Genomic DNA, 25156 nt, shown 5'->3' with positions numbered 1-25156 from the left:
TCATTTAGCAGGGATAGCAGTTGAGTGGGGGACTCCCATCATGAAACTGAAAAGACTTTGTAACACAGATAAAATGAGCTAATATTTCAATTCTTCTGGTTTACAGTGCAGTTGTATCAAGATGGCATAAGGCTATAAGCCGTCGCAATGGTATGAATTTCGAGTCATTTAAATTGAAAGTTTTGTACTTTTTCGAAATGATTGTTTAGGGAGGTTGTCCGGAGTCCCGAAGTTTACGTTGTATTTCCGGGTAAACTCTGGAAATACTGTAGTAGTTGCTCTATCATATGCTTTCCTTCTTTTCCGGGTAGCTGCCCCTGCTTTCTATTCATTTTGTGTTATAGTCTTTGTCTTCTACCAAGAGCATTTTCCTTTTTTTTTCTACCTGTCCTCATTAATGATTACTTAAACATACTGTGATCCTTTACTTTACGGCGTCACTACATCGTAGATTTTTTGTGAAGAAAAAAAACGTTCATAAAAATGTTTAAATCTACACTGTAACTCGCAAGTGAAAGCCACTCCTGTCTTCCGATTGCCACAAAAAATGGCGGAAGACTGTCACTCAACTGGCGCTGATTTGAAAATAAAACTTGCTCGGCAAATTGGATGGCAGAGAGCATCAGCAAAGGGGAACTTTTTTTGAGAAATGTAAGTCCCCGGGCGACATTGCGGCGGACGCCTTGGTCCTAAACAAAAAATAGAGCTCGCTCAGCGGACTCCGGCAGCCCCGTGGTGGCCGAGTAAACGGTGGAATGTCCCAGAATATTGTTACAGAATAAGTTACAGCAGACCAAAAATAGAGCACTTTGGCCAGCGAGGGTGGCGGGACGTCGAGGGGGAGCAACGTGGAAGTTTAATTCCGGGCTGACATCGTTGCACTTTTCCGAAAATAGAGCTACCTGGACAGCTAATTGATTGTTGAACAGCGCGGGGGAGTGAAGTAAAAGTTTAATTTGCTTGCTGAAAGAGGGCTTTTCTGTTATCCTTGGATTTATAACAAGCGGAAAATAACTATTTTCACTGCATACACGATTTAAAGGATTTACATTTATACATACATATATATATATATATATATATATATATATATATATATATATATATATATATATATATATATATATATATATATATATATATATATATATATATATATATATATATATATATATATATATATATATATATATATATATATATATATATATATATATACACATTTTATTTAGATATTATTTAGACAGTCTTTATGTTTATAGCTGTAATATTTAATAAATATACACCTTTTTTAAATTGTACTTGTATTTCCATATAGGCGCCAAGACCTGCATTGTGGTAGGAATAATGGGGGTGATCCTACGCCCCAGGTTCTGGTTTATTGCGGCAATGTCTGGTCTACATTGCATTTATTTTTCAAGCAAATTGGTGACTATGACACGACTAGTTCTACTTCAATGACAGAATATCTGAGCTTCATTTATAAGATCAACACACTTTCGCAAAAGTTGACCGCTACCAGCCTCTTTAAATCAAAGCTCTGCTCTTGAAGGTTAATGAGAAGTGGCCTGTGACAATAAATGCATGCCTCCAACACAAACATCCAGGAGTGCTGTTGACAAGCTTGATGAATATCGTAGAAATAATGAGTCCCACATGAGTGGTTTCATTCCAATTTTTTGAACATTTCTGCTGACTTCACTGGTCTAAAATGTTGCATCACTATGATGATGAACTTGTTATAATTTTAGGTGGACATATTATGGTAATGATGATGCCATACTGTGTCACAAATTACAGGTTTCTAGTCCTTTGTACTTGGCATCTATTAAAACAATTTGTGCACGAATTTTTGATGAAGCTGTTCTTCATCAAACCTTTAATTTCAGTATTTATTCTATTTTTTTGAAAACTATTTGGGGCGACACACTGGTTGCGTGGTAAGCACATTCGTATCACAGTTTTGAGCTCAAGAGTTCAATAATGGTGGGTTCTGACTTTCCTATATGCAGCTTGCATATTGTCTCTCAGCCTGGCTTTTCTTTGGGTATTCCAGTTTTCTCAAACATCCCCTATAGCAGTGGTCCCCAGCCACCGATCGATCCGTGGACTGGTACCGGTCTGCGGACCGGTACCACTCCGCGAGCTACCTAATGTCTGTCCATCAGAGTAAGAAAAGAAAAACAAAGTTTTCAATCTCGGCCTCCTACTTGAAATAAGAAAAGTTGTTATAATAATAATAATAGATAATTGCTATTATGCTTGGGACTTTTTTTTTTTGCCCTTGAGGGTGTCGTTCGTGCACCTACCCTACCCCACACAATTATGTCATAAGTTGTCATCCTCCCCATTAGCCGGTCCACGAAAAAATAGAGCTTTACCGGTCAGCCGTGAGAAAAAGGTTGGGAACCGCTGCCCTACAGCATGGTAGGCTGATCGAATACCCTAAATAATTTGAAGGTACCGTATTTACTCGCATATAAGCCGCTTTTGTCGCGCAAAAAAAAAGATGACTGAATCGAGGGTATTGCTTATATACGCGTAAAAACAAGTTAACAACTCAATAACACCATAACCTCATGACACTATTAGGCAAGACAATACAGCCAATACAGTTATTTATTTCAAAATCTAGAAAAGATAAACAGTAAATAAAACTAATTTTGACGTTTACGAGTGAAATTCAAGAAAAAAACGGATCTTGCATAAAACATGAAGAAACACACTGGAACGTCACTGCATGCTCGGGGCATGGCCGTCTTACCTAGGGCGCTGCCGCCTTACCTATGGCGCTGCCGTGTGACCTAAATGTGTGACAAAGTGTCCATGATGTTCTTTTGGATTGGATAACTTTATTCATCCCGTATTCCGGAAATTTAATTGTCACAGTAGAAAGAGGGTGTGAATGCAGATACAGGAAAGGCTTAGTTACAAGTTAGAGAATACAGTCATAAAAGGCCGCAGAACAACAAAGCGGGCAGCCTCCCGCGTCCGCTGTATGCTCGTATATCAAAATTTGTCTCGTATCTCAAGATAAATATTTGCCCGAAATATTACTCGTATCTCAAATTGCCGGTATGTTGGGGCACTCGTATGTCTAGGTACCACTGTATTTCTGTTTTCAAACTGAATAATTTGATAATCTGCATTTATAAAGACGCACAAATTAACTTTCTTATAATATTGACCCGAATAATTTGCTGTTGATTCATACAGTATCTCAGAAATACCACGTGTGATAATTTTTCTCAATATTTTCCCTTCAAAGTACGACATTTGTACTCCTGATTAAAACATGAATATGGAGGTAAAAATTGGGAATCGGGATTGTCAGGTAGATTGCCACTTCTAGTGAAATTTCAGTCCACGATCAATTGCTCAATGATCAATTGAGTGACTGCAACTGATTTGGTGGTTAATTTTTGCCTTTTTCTTAGTCCCTTGTCTAGTTGGTATTACCCTGTGGACATAGGACATTTATGAAAATACTGAAGGATTTATATCACTGTGGCATTCATTTACATTGTTTTGCTTTCATTTCTTAATGATGAAGAAAGTACAGAATTATTTACATCATAAACTGGTGAATTGTTATAACACTTCTGCCCAAATTTCCCATGCAGAAAACTTAACCCTATCTGCTCTTTATCCAGGTTTTAAAATGATTGTTAACGTTGATCTTAGTCCTTGGAGACATTTGCATTAATCCCGTTTTTCAGTGTGCCCTACCTACTGAATCATGCACTCTAACCTTCTAATTTCGGACGTCATGTTCTTTTCTTTTGGTTTGTGACTTTTTCCTTCATTGTCTTTTCTTCTCTGTTGTGAATGTCTTCAAGCAGACAATATAACCGCTTGCGAAACCTCTTGAAGGACCCCCGACATGACTGTGTTCTATTTGCGAATGAATTTCAAGAATTTTCCTTCTGCCAGCGGGAGATTGGGGAGAGTCAAGAGGAGTGGCAGACAAGGTGAGTTGCTGCTGAAACATTTTCACAAGGGATGTGTCTGATTGAAGCGTGATATTGACAATCGGGTCCAATTACATCATTTTCAGAAGATTGGAATCAAGTGATACAGACTGTTTTTTTCTCTCTCTCTGTAAAAAAAAATGTAAAATCATAAACCATAGGAAGAACAGTGCTATAGAATTCATAAATGAATGCAATGCAACATTTGAGAAAAGTTAAATACAATGGAAATGTGTGCACATAATTTCACAAACGACACATGAATATTTTGTGTGTGTGCAGGTGTGTGTACTCTGCAGCAGCTTGGTACTACAACCACCTAGCTGGTCTAATAAATGTAGTGATGATCACAGAGGACCAAAACATTATTGCTCAGTACAGTAACCTCCAGTCTGGAGTATACGTCATTTCTATGCAGGTATGGTCAGTCCTCCCATGATACAACAATAATATCAACAATGATTTATGCAAAAAAAAATACTCTAGCTTTAAGTGATGTCTGACATCTACAGAGTATGCTTTAATTTGACATTCATCTACATTATGCTCTGCGAATGGCTGGTAACTAGTTCAAAGTGTACCCCGCCTCCTGCCCATAATTAACTAGGATAGGCTCCAGCACCCCAGAAACCATTGTGGGGATAAGGAGTACTGAACAAGAATAAATGAGAGAAAGAATCGTCTATATTAACGTGCACATACATATTAGCAGACTTTGTTTATTTAATTGGTACTCTGGTGAAGTTAGGTTTACTGTCTATATACTGTATACAGTTGCCTTTTTATTAGCATAACATTGCCAATATTTGGTCAATGGACTTATTTTGCTATATGTAGACTTTTTGTGAGTCAGTTTGTTGAAATTATATGCTTTGTTTGTGTTTTTTTTAAGCACGTGTAAATGCATGAATTAATTATGTCAAGTACAAAAATATTACATGGGTGCCAAGTCACTATGCTTGTGACATTTCTTGATTGAGTGACGTACACACTTAGCACTCAAACAGATGACAGCATAAGAAATCATACAACACATACTCATCTCCCAAATAGCAAAATGTTGGGATTTCAGTAAAATGTTGTGTCCCTGAATGTAAAAAAACTAGCTAACATTTGTTTTTACGAGTCATAAATAGCACTCATCTTAAAACTGGCGTGAAATTTAAACCTGAGATTGAGAGGACCTTCACTGACACTTTAAAAAAAAAAAAAATACACAACCCGTACCATATTTTTCACACTATAAGTCGCACCAGTCACAGAATGCTCATTGAAAAGGAAAATATTTATAAATTTATGTCACACTGAAGTTGCTGAAATTGATCATTTTGAAATTAAATACCCAGGGGGAAATCATAATTCTGTGAGCATATTTAAAGTTTTAACACTTTCAGAAAAAAAGGCCATTTAAAAATTCTTCACTTATGGTAAATGATAGCATCAAAAAAGGTTCATTGTGTTCCACTGAATTGTATTAAAGTAACACATTTTAGCATAGATATACATGCATTAATGTTTTATTGGGCCATGTTTAATCTTTGCCGTAATTTTCTAGGTATATTTACAAAACTTCTGGTCAGAGCTATGCGCAGCTCATGAATTGTACAGCTCCATTAGCCAGGCTCTGCAGGAGAAAGAGAGTGAATGCACGGAAAAAGAGTTCACAGACTACCTGCCGGCTGAAGTCCTGGAGGCTGGCATCAAGTCTGGACGCTATATACAGGTACAGGATTTCTGTTTACGGCTCACAGATGTATGAAGTCTTTAATGATACAAAGATTTTATTTTTATGCCGTAACACAGCCGTCAGGTCAGGGCACAAGGTACGATACAGCGCTGCCAGAGCAGAGCTAAATAGAGGCATTAAATAGGCCGAGGCAGCATATATACGACTATATTGCGCACTGCATTTAAAGGCGCAGTCTCAGTAACAGGTGCTATTTCTGTATTTGACACACACAATGCCCACTGCACTAATGGACGCAGCCAGGCATGGCAAAACATACACCAGCTTAAACATACGGACACACACTAAAAACACGTTTTTTTAAAACGCTGGGTTCCCTCTCTTTGTTATTAGAGTCCCTCACATTGCCATGTGGCTCCATAGAAATTATGCAGGCTTTGGCAAAAGCTCAAACAACAGTGCAAGCAGACATGTTGGTCCAAGCGGCCACAATCCATTTGCAAATAATGACGTAACTAGCCCAGCGCTGCCTCTCACTCTTCGTAAAGCTATGTTTGCCACCTATCATCCATTGTTCTTATGCCGCTCGCAACTTTGCTTTGAACGCGGTTGGAGTTCTTTAGTTAAGCCTCCGGGAATGACGGCAAGCAACGAGTTCATTTTCGTGTCTTGGTTTTTCACCGCTCCAGTTGGTCTTCCAAGTTGGGCATTTTCAGGTATTGTTCTCTAAGCCCCCTAGTCTCTCTTTTAGTGAGTCTTCCAGTGTTTTTTTTCTCACGTAGCAAAAGCGTGTGTATGTGTACATTATATAAGAATATTGAATAAAAATTAAGGCCAGCACATTGCACTACATACTTGTATTTAGAAATATGTCCAGCGGGTGGCAGTACATCTCGAGATTTGCAAAGAAATTGATGGGGAAATATCTTTTATTTTTATTCTTCTGGACTCCAAGGTTTGGAGGAACATATGCCCTGCCTGTTGGAGCAAACATTCGCAAAACATTCCCAGCACATCCCCTAATTTGATCGAACACAGCTGGGATCATTCTGTCAGGAGCTGCAAAAACGTCTTCAAATTACAACGGACTATTTACTGAAAGAAGACTAGCGGGTACAGAGAACCCTGCCTGAAAATGCCATGGAACACACTTGAATTTCCCATTATTTTAGGCAATATATATTCAAAAATATTTCAATTATTCAAAGATTAATCACAATGTTTTCTATGCTGGTTTAAATTACTATATCTACTGTTATAAATACTTTTTTTCTTGGTGCTCGGACGTTTGGTCGCTGGTCTTTTGGTCGCCGGTCTTTGGCGTTAGGGTTATGGTTGTCAAATGTACTTCGATATTAAACCCTAACTCTAACCCTAACGGCGACCAACGGGGACCGAAAGAACGGCGACCAAAAGACCAGCGACAAAACGTTCGGTCACGTTTTTCTTCTGTCATTATAGTACTACGGTGATATGGTAAAAGCACTTAGTGAGTAGTGTCAGGCTAAAGTGAGTGAGTTTTTTCATGTTTTTTGCAAGGTACAGTTTATTTTTTTCTTCAACTTAATTTATAGATGTCAATATACATTTTGTTTAGCGTTTTATCTGTTTATCTTTTCTGTATTTTGAAATTACGGACTGTATCGGCCACATTGTCTTGTAAGTCTAATTTTTGCGCTTTTAAGACATACCCTTTTGCTTTTGGGAATGATATGGAAGCGAAAGCTTTTGTCTTCACACTGTTTAGTGGCCAGTCATGGGTGGAGAAAGTCTTTGTGGTGTGGCATTCATTATAATTTTTGTCTTTGTCAAACACGTTTGACTATCGGCAGTGAACGTAAAATTTACTTGGTTGTATAATTTCACACTTGATCAGTATGCAGACATTCCACGTGTCTAGCTTGTTGTATAAAAGCAATTAAAATGTTAACAATCATTATTCAACACATTCACAGTCAAATTATGCAAATTTGTTATTTTGTTATGCCTTCTAGTCCTTAGTTTTAATTAAAATGTATTCTCTCGTTTTTTTTGTAACCAAGGATAGTAATTTATGAAGTCAAAATAATATTAATCACTAAGCTTAAAATATACATAGCTTTTGACAAAATGATAGCCCAAAATGTGTTATTTAATAAATTAGGGGATGGACGTGTGGTCTCACATGTAATATATGAAGCTACCTTGTCTCATATTCACACATTAAACAACAAAACATGGAGCACCATTTTTACAAAACTTCATAATCACCTTACCTTACCTCAACGTTTATTATTCTTAAATAAGCTGTACCCTGGATTCAGTCATACTTTTTTTGCGTCAAATTCGGCTTTTCTGCAAAAAAAAATACGATATCTTACTGTCCTCGATGAACGGCTGAACTACTACTGAATTCAACCACAAATCATTAATTAGAAAATAAGTGCCTTTGTACTCATTTGAAAATTCCTCAGCAAGAACATTATAAAATCTGCTGCAAGGTTTCTTGTAAGGACAGAGTAGCTAACTATTCATGTTTAAATTAAAAACCATCAATTTACTTCAGCAGTCAGTTTGCTGACAAAATGTCAGTGTTTTGATTCATTGCTTTCTGATGACTAGTTTTCACAAGAAATTTTAAACTTGTCAGTAAAAAAAATAAGGTATCATATCGTTCATTATTTTTAGCAGTGACATTTTGAAGTATATTCAAATCAGTAAAGTCAATAGTTCCTTTGGACGAGACCAAAATACATCTGGTCAAAACTCTTTTGGTGTGGTTCCATATCATATTAAATGTTTTGCTAGTGACCCAGGATTTGACAACAAACCTCCTCGTGTAAACATTGTTAAATAACTAACTGAGCAAAACGGATATGGGTGGGTTAAAATATGGAAGTTAACCATCACATAGGTCCAACTTGCAGCACTCATGCTCATACTGATATGGTTCATTCAGCGACAAACGTATGCGGTATATTTGGCCAATCAGAAGGCATTGATGCAACATTGATTTTACTTTGGCATCTGCCCAAATATCTAGAAAACATTCCATCTCGTCATCGCTCCATGTCATGTTAGTCAACGTATTGCAAACCAAGCAACATTTCCAATAATCCATCATTTGTCATTGGCTGTGGAAGCATATATTATTGCAGAATTATTAGGCAAGTTGTATTTTTGAGGATTATTAAGGTGACCCGGCAGGTGAGTGGTTAGCACGTCAGCCTCAGTTCTAGGGTTCTGGGTTTAAATCCAGGTTTGTCCACCTGTGTGGAATTTGCATCTTTGCCCCGGACTTGTGTGAGCTTTTCCCGGGTACTCCGGTTTCCTCCCACATTCCAAAGACATGTATGGTAGGCTGGTTGGACACTCTAAATTCCCCCTTATGTACGAGTGTGAGCGTGAATGGTTGTCTCTCTCCTTGTGCCCTGTGAATGGCTGGCCACCAATAAGGTTGTTCCCCGCCGCTGGCCTGAAGTCAGCTGGGATAAGGTTCAGCACTCCGTGATCCTTGTGAGGATAAAATAGTTCATAAAATGAATGAATACATTTTATTATTGAACAACAGCCATGTCCTTAATGAACCCAAAAGATACATTAATGTCAAAGCTTAATATTTATGGAAGTAGTATAATTGAAAGACATTTTTTTGCGAAATGCACACAAGTTTACATGGAAATAATGAATATCATTCAGCCACCATCACATCATGCCCATGATAATTCCTCTGATTTCCTTGCGGCTTGGACACTTCGCATAAAGAGTAAAAATGTTGATGCTCCCATCAAAGTTAAGCATGCCTTTATTTAAGGCTCCAACCACGCTTTACATGAGTTCCATACTCATTTTGTTAACGTCTTGTTAATCATCCATGGATAACATTTATCACACTTCCTTTTTTTTCTTCTTAAGGGAATGCTGAATGTCAACAAGCACAGAGCACTGACTGAAGCCTCTGTGAGAAGGGAAGGCCTCTCAAACAAAAATACAGGTGCAGTATTGAGCAATGAAAATATTTTTTGTGATTATTTCAACTCGTTGGAGAAACAATGTATACTGTGTTTGTTGCCATTTTTTGCCATTTCCTGTCTGTGTTTTTCCCTTTTTCCATCTACATACTATAGAGCTGAGTAGTGAGGTGTTAGTGCTTGGAAGTAAAAATCGTAACAGAACTGTGCACGGTGACAACGTTGTGGTGGAGTTATTTCCAAGGAGCGAATGGAGAGGGAAGGCTAGTGCCCTGACTGAAGGACAATTGGACGAGAAAAATGGCGAGGACATTCAAAGTAAACCTATACCTACAGGTGGGATGCTCATATTTGAAAGTGCATTTTAGATAACCTCAGATATTTTAAAGATTCAACATTTTGTCAACGACATTTCAGATTTTTGCTCTCTAAGTTGAACTCAGATGAGTCTGATTTATTTAATAAGGGACAGCACATATTAATTAACACATTCATAATCATGTTGATGAACATATATATGTAAGATGGTACCCAAAGGTTAATTTCTATCTTTAGTTCATCGCGAATGTTGAAGGTAAACGAGGACACACGTACACATGCACACACCCACCCACCCATACACACAAACACGTGCACACACGCACACACAATAGCACAGTTTTAGACAGCGTTGTGATTGCAATTTTGTTCTTCTAAAAGGTGTCTGAATGATGTAATTCATAGGAAAAATTGTAGGGATTCTGCAGAGAAATTGGAGGGACTATGTGGTAACATTCCCCCCAAGAGAGATCACACAGTCCCAGAGCAGGAATTCTCAGCGCATCCTGACTGTGCCTTGGGACAATCGCATCCCGAAGATCCGTATCAGCACACAGCAAGCCGATGCTTTGCAAGTAAGATATGGTACAGTGATAGAACAATAATCCCTCAAATAAATTATTAATGGAGACCAGACAATAGCTCCGATAATCGAAAAAACGCAAAGTAGGATGAATTCTATTATTATTACCTACATGTTTTCGCGTCTATAGAAAAATACTGGTGCAATAATCAAGAAGTGTATCTATTAAATATTCCAGATATAGGCATATAAAAGGACTGTCATATATTAATATCTAAATATAATCCCTCAAAAAATAATGTAAACAGTTAAAGTTATGTTCTCACAGTGAAAATTGTTCCTCTGCTTTATTGAATTTATAATAATTTTTAAAAATAGGTTATTGGGAGCTTTAGTCCACTTCCTCTTTGTCAGAATTGACAAGCATTGGATCAGTCAGGAAGCCCTACATGAGTAGCAGGAGGAGCTTCTTCCTGCGAGAGGTTTTTGGCGCACAAATGACATAGCGACCGTCATGTCTTTTCTTGTACAAATATGCTGTTGTACATGAACGTAAAACTAATTAGATGATTGCCAAATTCAATGGCTCTGACCCTGTTGTCATCAACCGCCTGGTGGACTCTTCTTTTGAGTGGCCCAATGCATTGTGTTCACGTGCTATTGTCATACCAGCGAGAAAGCAAGAAGTGTAGTCCATGCTGCCTGACCCCATTTTTTTTAGCTTAAAGCAAAAAAACTTGCCTGCTGAGAAGCCAAAAAGACAAGTTCTCTCTATAACTTCGAGATTCAGTACTCAAGTGTTTTCAGCCTGTGCACATTTTCTATACTTATAGTATTTCCAAACGTATTTTTATGTTTTGAGAAACCATTAGTTCAAATGACTTAACTGCCCCCTTCAGTAGGTAAAGTGTCCTAAAATATACTATCGATCCTTGTCAAATATTTTGTCTTTACATCTTGTTTGAATGGAACACTGAGTAGAATATTGAAAACAATCATCAATATGAATTCTGCACCACTATAAAATCCAACCTCCGTACACAAACACAAATTTCAGAATATTAATGATAGGTTCAGTAATAATTACCCTTCTTTGTAATTATCAATAACTGCAGGCAGACATCTTATTCAACTATTGACATTTAATTAAATAGATTGGATCATGGATAAGAACCTTAAGGGAAGATACATCGAGCCCCTTCTTCAAAAGTATCCTCACAAACAGTATTTCGCGTACGGCTTTAAGGCATTTGGATTAAAACAATCACGCCTTCATTTGACCTAACAATCATATAACAATTACAAAAAGAAGCCCGAAGTGCGTCACACAATACGAGTGTTATGGAAGTGGCAGATATCCCGAGTCCTTGCTGCCTCCTGATCAACAGCCCTCAGAGCCCGATACTGGGTGAGATGTAGCATAAACAATCCTTGGATAAGAAGTCCACGTGAGAGTGCAGCAGGCGGCTGTTTATGACCTCGAGCCGAACAATAGAAAGAATGATTTAATGATTTAACAAAGAAATGAATTACTACACATATATGTATAATAGTAATACAGAATAACCCAACATTCCCCCGTTTTTATAATATGTATGTTATTAATCATTTCTTAGTAATCACAAATGCAAATGTCGGTGACTGCAATTTTATTCACCTACTCCTTACTCACATGGCTGGTCTGAAAAAGAAAGAACATGATCATTTTCGTCCAATCCGTCCTCGGAATTACCGTACTCCTGGACCTCACTGTTTTCCCCGGTACGTTTCATAAGCAGAGATATAATTAGTGTAATTTAGAATTTGTAGGGGGAATTGCAGTAGTTATAAGTCGGCTTAGCAAGGAGCGCAAACAGGAGATAAGACAACACCCATACAATGTCAAGGTAGTAGCATATATGGCTACAGAAAACACAACAGATTGGGCCAAATCCTTACATTTTCCAAAGGTCTTATACCCCCAGTCTGTGAAGCGGACAATTCTACTCCAGACTGGGGGTATAAGACCACCTTTCCCTGTTTATCAGCAAATTTGTTGATCATAAAATGTATTAAATATAGTACTATCCAAACAATATTTAATGTGAAAATGTTTTTGCCACAACCCAAAGAAATTCAAGAACAAACGAAAAGAAAATTGATTGAAACCATTCCGGAAAATGTCCCAAAACCATTTGCAGGGAGTTATGCATCCAGAAAGCCACCCTCATAGCCATTATCCACAAATGGTTAAAACTTGATGCATTGGCACGGCTTCCCACAAGTGGACGGTCAAACAAAATTACTCAATGAGTGCAACAACAGTTAAGAACCGACAACAGCATCCAAGCAAATTTAGACCAGTAAAGGTCACTATTTATGACTCAATCATGAAATAGTTTCTGGGAAGCATTAACAATAAAGAGAGTTCAAGTTATTAGTTTTGAGTTAAAAAAAATAGAAAAAAAATAAACCTACCAATGTATACTCTGTTATCTGTAGAAATATCTAGTGATCTGCATAGACAAAATATGATTTGCGTGGTGTACAGCACATATTTAAGAGCAAAAAAACCCACATTATTTGATAGAAAAAGACTATCATACCACCAGTTAACATTGTGTTATTCCTGCTGCACTTTAGAAATTTGTCAGCTTTCTTTCGTTAATGGAAGAATTTATTCTGCTATCTGCTTACTTTATGTTTAATTTCAAGTAATGACCCGAAACAACAATACCTTTGAACGACTCTCTAATGCAGAGATATGCTTTTGGACTGGCCAAATCAAAGGACTTGACTCCATTTGAGGTTACGAACTGTTATCTGGCAGCCCAAGCGATTTTGATCAACAATTTTGTTTTGTGGTGTAGAGACATATACTTGATCTATAAACATAACATAATTCTCTGCTTTTGGTCAGGACCACAGAGTGGTAGTACGCATTGACTCATGGGAAAGCACATCACTTTATCCCAATGGACACAGTGTGAAAGTTCTGGGACGAGCTGGTGAACTTGAGACTGAAGTACAGACCATCCTCATTGAAAATTGTATCCATGTTCCGCCCTTCTCTGATGCACAGGTCTGATGATAAACTCCTACCACTTCTAATGAAGAATATTACTGTCACAATTTTTCCCCAATCTTTGAGGGTCTCTGTTTCTCCCTAGGTGAGAGAGCTGCCTGTGAATTCTCCTGAGAAGCCTTGGAAAGTAGACCATGCTCAGGTGGCTGAGCGACGGGACCTGCGAGAAAATCGCCTGGTGTTCAGCATCGACCCTGCGGGCTGTGAGGATGTAGATGATGCGCTGTCTGTGCACAGCCTTGCAGGAGGAAAGTTGATCGAGCTTGGAGTTCACATCGCTGATGTTACACACTTCGTTCCTGAAGGCTCCCTCACTGATTTAGAGGCACGCGCAAGGTGAGAAATGGAATTCTACATGTGTGTGTGAGCGTGTGTGCGTGCGTGCGTGCGCACGTGTGTGCACGTGATTGCGCCTGTGTGTAGGTGTATTTGTGCACTTGTAATATGAAATATCTTGTGCTCTAAATCCAAGATTGTTGATATTTCTGTGAATTAGGTAATCAGAGTCAAGACAATTAGATCACCCAGTTGATTGCTTTTTGATGACAAAATGTGTTCTATCTTTGTTCGGTTTGTGAAATTACTAATCTAGTACTTCACTTACTTTATATAACTTTCATTTCAAATGACAGGTAGGTAAGCACCGAAAATCCCCCCAAATATTTTTTTGTTAAGTACAGTGGTACCTCGACATACCAGTGCCCCGACGTACGAGCAATTTGTGATACGAGTAAAATTTTGAGCAAATATTTATCTTGAGATACGAGACAAATTTTATTATACAAGCAGACAGCAGACGCAAGTCGCTGTTCATGAGAACATCATGGGCTCTGTCTCTCTCCCCGCAACTCCCTCGTGTAATGTCTCTGCAAGCACTGGGCGCAGCGTTGCATTTTTTCAGTGTTTTTTTTTCCCCCCGTTAGTCAGTGCAAATTGCGTATGTACTACTCCTCGTTGGCAAATGGTCGTGCGTTATTCTATTGTAAAGATATTTGTGTGCATCATTTTGGGGATATTTTTAAGGGAATACAAAAGCAAACATCCAGGTTGCATGTGAAAGTCAGGGTGGTGGCGGGACAAATAGAGCCAACCCGGCCAAAGAAGAAAGGTATCAAAATTTAAAACAAAATTAGAATTAAGCTTATTGTAAGGTTAGATTACATTATTTTTTTAGTGCGTCTGCATTGTAATCCAAGTTCATTTAAATTTGTTTATGTTATGTTACGAGCGCATTGCCATGCAAAAAGTCCCCCCTCTCTCTGTCACTATCTCCCTTCTGTGAAATCTGTCTAATTTTAATATTAAACACATTTTAGTGGTATTAGAACACTACCTATTTGTTAATTTGTCTATAGAGGGCAAATAAGAACAAATAAAAATGGTTTTCCAATCCTATATCCTGTTTTTGGTGTTTTTTTCAGAGGGTTGGAATGAATTAATTTGTTTTTAGTTCATTTCTATGGGAAACGTTCGTTTGAGTTACGAGAACATTGACATACGAGCTCAGTCCCGGAATGCATTAAGCTTGTATCTCGAGGTTCGCAACTTTGAACGCCCGGTTGATGCCGATGTCCAGCGGTTGGAGTTCTTTAGGTAAACCTCCGGGAATGATGGCAAGCTCAGAGTTTTCGTGACTTGGTTTTTCACCGCTGCAGTGAGATGGGCAATGAGCACGCATGGAGTTGCAAATCAACTTAGCTTCTTCTTCTTGACTTGGCGACGCTCATTCTCCATTTGCTCCATGGATTTGTTGATCTAAAATTCCCTTGCGGCTGCTCTATTCCCATGTTCCCCTGCATAATTGGTGGATTGAAGTTTGAACTGAGCTTCGTAAGCGTGTCTATTTGTATTATTCATTTTTGGAGGGCCTTAGAAACCAAACCGAAATTGTTTTGCAATAATCACATGCCCACACTATATACGGGTACCTGGTAGGGGCGTGCCTTTAGCGTCTGACCCCACCCATGTCCGCCTTCTCTCTATATAAGAAGAGTGCCGGCAAAAAGTGCTCTCAGTGAGGCTTTGGAGCTTACATACTCATTATAAGGTGCGCTGTCTGTTTACAGAAAATTTTAAGACATTTTAGTGTGTCTTATAGTTGTGAAAATACGGTAACTTGAATTTCAAAATATTGTACAATTCTACACTTACTTATTTCACATTATGCTTAAGGAATTGTGGCAGTAAACAAATGTCATATACACATTTATTTACCAGTACATCAATAAATGTGGAGATATGATAAGTGTCCTAATTAAGGCTAACCAATGACAAACAATGTTGCAATGTTGTTGGAGCACGAACGCCCCAGAGACAAGACAGTGAACAAACACAATGCAGTGGGTTGAGTTTACAGGCTGAAATGTCAAAATATGATACAAAGGAGAATTCTCATTGCACACAGTGAAACAGGGAGAATGAATGACACCCTAACGTAAATAAGAGCATAGCAAAACCTGGAAACATTCATATGTAAAGTATAATTTGCAACACTTGACCTGTGTTTCAGGGCGACTACTTGCTACCTTGCAGACCGCAGGTATGACATGTTGCCAGCAGTTCTCAGTGCAGATCTTTGCTCTTTGTTGGGAGGCGTTGACAGGTCAGTAAAAGTTTTATGTTTTTCACATTAACCCCCATTCTTGTTGATAGTTTTATAGATATATTCTATGCTAGGGGTGTCCAAACTATTCCACAAAGGGCTGCAGTGCGTGCTATTTTTTTCCAGCTAGTCCAGCACGGACTGTTTAACCCACACGTGTCAAAGTGGCGGGCCGGGGGCCAAATCTAGCCCACCCCATTATTTTGTGCGACCCGAGAAAGTCAATCACAAGTGCTGACTTTCTGTTTTAGGATCAGATTAAAATATAGTATAGATGTATATCAAATTTCCTGATTTCCCCTTTTTAAATCAATAATTGTAATTTTTTAAATCATTTTTTTCTGTTTGTAGTTCAAAAATCATTTTGTAAAATATAAAAAGCTAAAAAAAAAACATTGTTTTAGATCTTTGAAAAAACTGAATATTCAGGGCTTTTAATCCAGTTCTTTTAATCCATTTATTACAAAAATCGAAATGTATCTAAAATGGTCCAGCCCACATGAAACCGAGTTGAAGTTAATGGGGCCCGCGAACCAACCCGAGTCTAAAACCCTTGGTTTAACCAATGAGGCTTCTTCTGAAATGAGCCGGACCTGACTGCAATCAACTGATTACATTTTTGGATTGGATAACTTTTTTCATCCCGTTTTCAGGGAATTTCATTGTCACGGTAGCAAGAGCGTGAGAATGCAGATACAGGAAATGCATAGGCATACATAGTTACAAGTTAGACAATACAGTCGCAAAGGCCACAGAACAACAAAGCAAAAAGCACAGAGTACGAAGCAAAGTACGTGGCATCATTACGAATCATTAAATCAAACCATTAAGACAGAAAAGCAGCAAAAACACAAAACGAGCAAGAGCGGATGGAGCTACCGCTACCGGCTGCCACTTGAGCAGCGTCCTCTTGGTTGCAGTTGCAAAAACGGATACAGACTCAAGAAAAAGACGTTGTAGAGTTGGATAAAACTGGAACCACTCACAGGAAGTCTTCCACATGAATGGGAACTTCTGCAGATGTGACCGAGGTTGAAAATATAGAGTCACTCTTCCAAGCTTATCCACACAGTTCCTCAGTACTCGAGCTGAAGAATCAACAGTAACAAAGTACAACACTCCTGACACTACCTTTGCGGCCTGATAAGCGTCAACTGCGGAGAGATCTCACTTTCCCCATAATAATAAATGGAATGATTGATCTGAAGCGCCGCTTCTTCTCATGGCACTTTTGTCCAGGTCCGAATTTCCTGCGACATTAAGGTGTTGTAGCTAGTCCCATGTATATGACAGCATAGGCATGGCTGAATGGTTCCAAAAAAGAAGTATCAGAAAGAAGCCAGGCTAACAGAACAAAGAAACATTAAAGTAATAAGTATAAAGTACAAAGTAAAGTAAAAAGGAATGTATTAATAAATAATAAAATTTGATTAAAAAAGATAGAAAGGCTGTAAAACACGAAAAACAAATAAGAGTGGACATAGCTACTGCCAACGGCTATCGCGCAATTGGTGAAAATAAATAATTTTCCTCAGTTGGAATGAGAACACGACAAGACACACTATGGTCCTTCAGGACCAGTTTGGGCACCCATGTTTATAAGAGGAAATCCATGATAGAGTGATTTTTTTTCACCCACACTTAAAAAATATTTAAACTTATTCAAACACACTTTTGTAAGTAAGTCTTAACACTTCATATTCTTGCACTGTCAAGAAACGACATAAACCAACAAGTGTGACAAAACTAGGTATGCAATGAGCATTGTGTGGGAGCTGGACTCACACACCCTCGCCATCAACAAGGTGTGGTATGGTCGCACCATCATCCGTTCCTCCTATCAGCTCCACTACGAGTTGGCTCAGGCTCTCCTCAATGGCGAGCAAGCCGAGGTACCTGAGCTATCCCAGCTGTGCTCCTATGAGAAAGATGCCAAGTTGACTGAGCTCACCCAGGCTCTGGAGACACTGACCCACGTGGCACGACACCTACGAGCCCAGCGAGATAAAGGCGGTGCATTGGAACTGGAAGGGGTAGAGGTGTGTTTATTTTTTCTGTATATTATGAATGTGTAAAACATAGTGGAGAAAATGGCCTGGTACATTATTTGATTGGGTCATAACAATTAAGGTATACGCGCAAATTTTCAGGTTTTTTTTCAAATTTTTCTTTGCCATTATTTGCTCCCAGGTCCGTGCACAGCTAGATAGTAAAAAGAACATCACAGCTCTGGTCCCACGCCAGCCCCTTGAGATCCACGAGACAGTGGCTGAGTGCATGATTTATGCCAACCACTGGGTAGCACGTAAAATCCACGAGAGCTTTCCTCATCAGGCTTTGCTTCGACATCACCCACCACCACGACAGGAGTTCTTCATCCAATTGGTTGAAAGTGCCAAGTCCAGGGGCTTTGCCATCAATACCAGGTTTGTCACGGATGTGGAAGTCTTCTTTGCTATCATTTTTCACTTTTACACGTCTATAGAGTGTCATATTACTAGATGATTTACATTTTTTCCTTTAACTTCCATTGGTTGATTTGTTGGAAGAAGTGTATCTTTCATCATTTGAAAGTGTTATGATCGCGCCGAGACGTTGTGGCGCGGTCAGAGGTATTTGGACCCAGTAGCGGGGAAGCAGGAGGGGACGAGGCGAATCGTGCTCAGGGTAACAACTTTAATAACTCAGCCTTACAAAATAACAAAGACTTATGAATCCAAAACAAAACCAAACCGGAGCATGGCGAACAAGTGACATCGAGGAGCCTGGTAAGGTGGCTGCATGGTACAGGATCTACGCAGGAATTTACGCAGGTGCTATGAAGACCCGAATAAGCACTGGAAAAATAGTAGGGAGTGGAAAATTCCAAATGAATTAATAATAGTAGGCACCAGTATAATAGTAAGCAGTGGGAAATTCCAAAAATAATGAATATTAGTAGTAGTAGAACTATTATTCCGGTGCCTACTATCATTAATTCATTTGGAATTTTCCACTCCCTACTATTATTCCAGTGCCTACTATTATTCGGGTCTTCATAGTACCTTTGCAACGATGTATGCAGTATCATGCACTACGATCCGACAATGAATACCAGTCGTGTTTAAATGCACACATCCAGAAGTAATCATGAATCACTCGCAGCTGCTCGAACCCAACGGCAAGGCGAGCTGCTCCTGACAGTACCTCCCCTGCCGAATGTCCATGAGAAGAGAAAAGCAGGCAGGCAAGGCGGGTGGGAACATTTAACATTGCCCGGGGCACGTCCGCGCCAGCCCGGGACAAGACGTGGGAGTGGCCAGTCCCGCGGCGTCCGCGCCGGCCCCTAGATGAGGCGAGGGAGTGGTCGGTCCGACGGGCGTCCGGGCTGGCCCGAGATAAGGTGAGGGAGTGGCCGGCCCAGCGGGCGTCCGCGCCGGCCCGAGATGAGGCGTTGGAGTCGACATACGAGCATTTCGAGATACGAGTAAAATGTCTAGCAAATAATTATCTCTAGATATGAGAAAGCCAGGTGGCCAAGACATGAGAGGCTGTTTATCCTTGTAGTGCGTCTTTTTGTTGCATCTGCGCAATTGGCGTAGCGATCACTATTACTAGGAGTATATATTACTTCTCGTTGGCAAGTGGTCGTGCGTTATCCCATTGTGAGGACATTTGTGTGTATCATTTTTGGAATATTTTGAAGGGAATACAAAAGCAAACAGCTCATCGATAGAGAAAATCAGGGTGGAGGTGGGGCAAACAGCCAACCCGGCTGGAAGAACAAAAGGTATAAAAATGTAAAACAAAATTTGAATTAAGTTTAGTGTAAAGTTAGATTATACTTATTTTTGAGTGTCTGCATCGTAATCCAAGTTCATTTAAATTTGTTTGTTATTAAGCGAGCTTCTTACCGTGCAAAAATGGCTTGATGGCTTTCTGACATGGACTTGTTTCTAAATGGGGTTTAAGTCAGGATTTTGGGAAGACCATTCGAAAACCTTAAATCTAGCCTGATTTAGCCATTCCATTACCACTTTTGATGTGTGTTTGGGTCATTGTCCTGTTGAAACACTCAATTGAGCACAAGACTAAAACTTCGGGTTGATGACTTTAGATTATTTTGAAGAATTTGTAGGTAATCCTCCTTCATTATCCCATTTACTCTCTGTAAAGCACCAGTTCCATTGTTAGCTAAACAGCCCCAGAGCATTATACTACCACCATCGTGCTTGACGGAAGGCATGGTGTACTTGAGGTTAAAGGCCTCACCTTTCCTCCTCCAAACATATTGCTGGGCATTGTGGCCAAACAGCTCGATTTGTTTTTTTCTGACCACAGAACTTTCCTCCAGAAGGTCTCATCTTTGTCCATGTGATCAGCAGCAAACTTCAGTCGAGCCTTATGCTACCACTTTTGGAGCAAGGGCTTCCTTCTTGCACTGCAGCCTCTCAGTCCAAGGAGATGCAAAACACGCTTGACTGTGGACACTGACACTCCAGCAACTTTTAATTCTTGTCAGATCTACTTTTTGTTGATTCTCGGTTGAATCTTTGCCCTCACCAATTTTCTCTCAGCAGCAGGTGATAGCTTGCATTTTCTCCCTGATGATGGCAGTGACAAAACAGTGCCATGCACTTCATTCTTACAAACAATTGTTTGCACTGTTGCTCTTGGGACCTGCAGCTGCTTTGAAATGGCTCAAAGTGACTTTTCTGAATTGTTCAAGTCAATCATTCGCTTTTTCAGATCCATGCTGAGCTCCTTTGACTTTCCCAGCATTTATGGGTGTTTGCATCCATTGAGTCCTATTTAAATGGCCTCAGAGAAATCACCAGCTGTAATCACTCATAATCACTCACAAGAGGTTAAGAGGCCATGCTAGGAATCTCATTAAACTGACACAACTTTCTAAGTCACCAAAATTGCTCATTTGTGTTGCTGTATGTATATTTTTGACCCAGTAAATTTGAACACTTTTTCTGTTAACCCATAAAGTCATAAAAGAACCAAACTTCATGAATATTTTTGTGACGAAGTATCTGTTCCAATTACTCTATCAGAGAAAAAAAAACAGAGTTGTAGAAATAACTGGAAACTCAAGAGAGCCATGACATTATGTTCTTCACAAGTGTATGTAAACTTTTGACCACAACTGTAGATGCCCTACTTGGACGACACGGTGAATGAGTGGTTAGCACAACTGCCTCACAGTTGTTATGAATACGGATCAACCCCAGTGGGTTCCGAACTTCCTGTAGTTGGCTGGGGCAAAGCTTTTCAGTGATACCAACAGAACAATTTTATTGCACAATGCCACTCTTCCTCCATTTCACTTTATAGGTCAAATAAGGCGTTAGCTGACTCTCTGGACGAGGCTGTGGACCCACAAGACCCACTTCTCAACAAGCTGCTGAGAATGATGGCCACTCAAGCCATGTCTCAAGCACTCTATTGCTCCACTGGCGCTATTTCCCAAGATCAGTACTACCACTACGGTATGCCCTTGCCTCTCTTAATAACTAGCATAGTTGTTGGATATTACAGTAAATAGCAGGTACTGTTGCCTCAGTGACTTATGAAAAGTAATCTTCTGGATTTCAAATTACTTTTTTGAGGAGTATTTTAGCTAAATAAATGACTGACTACATTTTAAAAGTAACAAACCTAGATAACATGTTTTTTCAGTTATATTGAGCATGCTCAACGTATACATTGATGTTAAACGGAAGTTGCCTCTTTCTCTATTCTATTTTTTAAATATTTATTCCACACAAAGGCTTCAATTAATCAAACCAATGTTATAACACACACATATAAATGAAATAAATATTAAATAACGTTTCTAAATATTTACCGAGGTGTAAGATTAAAATCCAGATGTGAAAAATTGCTCAACCTTGGAAAGAGGGATAGGGGGAGAGGGAGAGAGGGAGAGACTTTTTGCACGGCAACGCGCTCGGAACATAACATTTTTTTTTTTTTTTTAAGAAATTGGATGGGATGGAAAGTTTAATCTAACCTTACACTGAACTTAATTCTAATTATTTTTTTACATTTTTGTACCTTTCTTCTCCCGCGTTGGCTCTATTTGCCCCACCTCCAACCTGAGTTTCACCTGCAACCTATGGACGGTTGTTTGCTTTTGGATTCCCTTTAAAATATTCCGAAAATTATGCGCACAAATGTCCTTACAGATAACGCGCGACCACTTTTCAACGGGAAATAGTATACTCCTCTCGTAATGGCGAGCGGGCTCTGATGATGTTTTCATAAGTAGCCTCTGTATGCTCGTATATCAAAATTTGGCTCATATCTCAAGGTAAATATTTGCTCAAAATTTTACTCCTATCTCAAATTGCCCGATGTACAATCCATCATTCCATCCTGCCTGAAATCTGCCTTCATTTATCCCTGTGCCCAAAAAGCCAACCATTTACAGCCTGAATGACTGTAGGCCTGTTGCACTCACACCTGTGATCATGAAGTGCTTTGAAAAGTTGGTCGCCCAGCATATCAGGAATACAATCCCTCCCTCAGTTGACCCTCACCAGTTTGCTTATAGAGCAAACAGATCCACTGAGGATGCTATCGCCATTGCTCTACACACAGCACTGAGCCACCTGGAGCACCATGGGAAATGAATTGAGTGAGGATGCTTTTCATTGACGATAGCTAAGCCTTCAACACTGTAATACCGGACATTCTGACTGACAAACTCTCCCACCTTAGACTATCCTCTTCCATCTGCTGCTGGGTAAATAACACCCTGGTCACAACCTTCCAGCTTCTGCCCTCTGGCAGATGCTACAGGTCTCACAAAGTACGAACAAATAGGCTTAAGGACAGTTTTTTTCCAACATCCATCAGGACTCTAAACATGCAAACAACATCACACAAAACTGAATTCTAATTTTGTTTTAATCTTTTTTTACCTTAGTTCTACGGGTTGACCCCACCCGGACGTTTTGCTGGAGTCTTCAAAACGAACGCATTAAGAGTTGTTTGGAATGGTGGAAATGGTTGACGTATTCCTCTCGTACTGCCTAGCGATCTCAGTAACACGTACCCCACTCTCATATTTTTCAATTATTTCGCGTTTTGTGTCCATTGTCAACGGGCGCCTTTTCGTTGCAGAACTCTGCCGATTCATAGTCATATTGTTTACCTGGTATATAAATGTTACCAACGCGGGGTAAAAAGCGGGCGGGTGTGGAAATGCAAAGTCCGCCCAGTGGTTGTAGAAATCTTTTATATACGAAAGAGATGCAAAAAACACAGTGCCATGGCCACCTGTCTTGGTCACATCACGAAATTTTGATCGTATCCCAGGCGAATTATTCGATTGAAATTTTCGTCATAAGACAAGAATGTTGTATGACGAGTGGTCGTATCACAAGGTTCGACTGTATTATATTGTCTGTTCTACTGTTAAGTTTGATTGTTTTTGTTATGCTTTTTCCCCCTTGGTGTCTTGTCTGACTGATAGCCCCTTTGTGTTCACCTGTCGTTTCTCTCACCTGGTGTATCCACGGCTTGCTCCCTCATGGGTTTAACAGGTGCCTAATTGTCTTGTCAACCCATGTGGGTCTATATAAACCAGATTGTCGTCTGCTTTACCCTGCCATGTTAACACATTTCCTCGTTTCAATTTCCAAGTACCTCGTTCCTCGCTTCCCCGTGTTTTCCATAAAGAACCTGCCTAAGTTATTCAAGTTTTCGTTTTAGCACTACTTCCCTCATCCATGCATGTTTCCCTGCAATTGGGTCTACTTCCATCTTTCCTCGCCACATCGTTGTCATAGACGTGACATCTACATTAATCGCGATATTCGAGGGATTACTGTACTACCACTACAGCCCTATTTAGGCTCTATAGCACAACCCACTACTACTACAGCTCCATCTAGTGGATGTATAACACAATTCTTTCCAACTGTTACTACTACTGTCTCTTGTAATCCGATGTGCAAATTTTAGGATAAGCCAGTCTGAAGGTGTGTCTTTTTGTGCAAAAAATATTGCAAATGTACTAATTACTGGTTTGAAAATAGCAGCGCGTTAGATTACTTGTGACTAAAAAAATGTGTTAATAAGTATGATTAGCATTGCTGATGACAGGCTGATACATAGTATTCTAATTTCCAGGATTGGCACTGGATCACTACACACATTTCACTTCACCTATTCGCCGCTATGCCGACATGGTGGTCCACCGCCTTCTGACAGCGGCCATTGATGTTGATAAGGGGCGGAGCCCTACTAAAGCACTAGCTACTAACAAGGAACTAGACGAGTTGGCTCATCACATCAACAAAAAGAACAGGGTCAGTTGTTTTCTGTCATCCCATTTTATAAATTGTGGTACACGTTTAAGTTTTGACGGTCAGGTGATGTTTGCAGGCAGCCCAACAGGCGCAGAAGCTGTCCACTGAGTTGTTTCAGTGTCTGTACTTCAAAGAACGAGACCCTGGCACTGACCTGTGCTGCGTGACCGATGCTGTTATTTACGCCATTCGAGACAACGGCGTTTTGGCTTTTGTTCCGCTGTGAGTTTTCACTTCATTATGTTTTTGATGTCACTTCAATAGGGAATGGTTTCATGTAAAATGAGCAGATATAGAAACGCTAACATTTGTTTCGTATAGGTACGGCATCAAGGGGCCTGTTTACTTGAAAAACCGTGAGGGTCAGGTGCTCTCTGCGGGACCGGACTGTCGCTGTGAGTGGCAGAGTGGTTCTGTGCATCGCTATTCAGACCACATCACGACCACGTCCACCATTGGATCCACAACCTTTAGGTTGTTCAACCACGTCACTGTGAGTCAGGAGAGACCTTTGATATTTAAAGGCTTATCAAAAAGTCTCATAAATTGAGCTATGATCATTTACAGCATTCCAACAATTAAGTAGAATATAAAGTCTCATTTTATGAGTACTTTTAACACAACCAACACAATATACACATATACATAATATAAACACATCAATAACCCACCCAGCATATTGTGTTAGGGCTCGTTTCTTCACCTATATTTTTAATTGAGGGAAATTTTGCACAT

The 25156-nt window shown here is 39.5% G+C and overlaps 1 protein-coding gene across 1 annotated transcript in view; it reads left to right on the top strand.

The window, feature by feature from the left end:
• The window catches only part of LOC144194073 (DIS3-like exonuclease 1), a 28805-nt gene that overhangs the window by 1957 nt on the left and 1692 nt on the right, over positions 1-25156 (top strand). Inside the window, exons 3-17 of the mRNA XM_077712856.1 lie at positions 3843-3971; positions 4254-4389; positions 5527-5694; positions 9553-9631; positions 9765-9944; positions 10332-10501; positions 13349-13510; positions 13599-13849; positions 16023-16115; positions 17866-18154; positions 18306-18541; positions 21438-21592; positions 24243-24421; positions 24498-24643; positions 24743-24914. Coding sequence (XP_077568982.1) covers positions 3843-3971; positions 4254-4389; positions 5527-5694; positions 9553-9631; positions 9765-9944; positions 10332-10501; positions 13349-13510; positions 13599-13849; positions 16023-16115; positions 17866-18154; positions 18306-18541; positions 21438-21592; positions 24243-24421; positions 24498-24643; positions 24743-24914 — 2545 coding nt within the window. The remainder of the gene's footprint in view (positions 1-3842; positions 3972-4253; positions 4390-5526; positions 5695-9552; positions 9632-9764; positions 9945-10331; positions 10502-13348; positions 13511-13598; positions 13850-16022; positions 16116-17865; positions 18155-18305; positions 18542-21437; positions 21593-24242; positions 24422-24497; positions 24644-24742; positions 24915-25156) is intronic.

The sequence above is a fragment of the Stigmatopora nigra genome, chromosome 3 (assembly GCF_051989575.1).
Source record: "Stigmatopora nigra isolate UIUO_SnigA chromosome 3, RoL_Snig_1.1, whole genome shotgun sequence".
Lineage (NCBI taxonomy): Eukaryota > Metazoa > Chordata > Actinopteri > Syngnathiformes > Syngnathidae > Stigmatopora > Stigmatopora nigra.
This window is presented reverse-complemented; position numbering and strand designations above follow the sequence as displayed.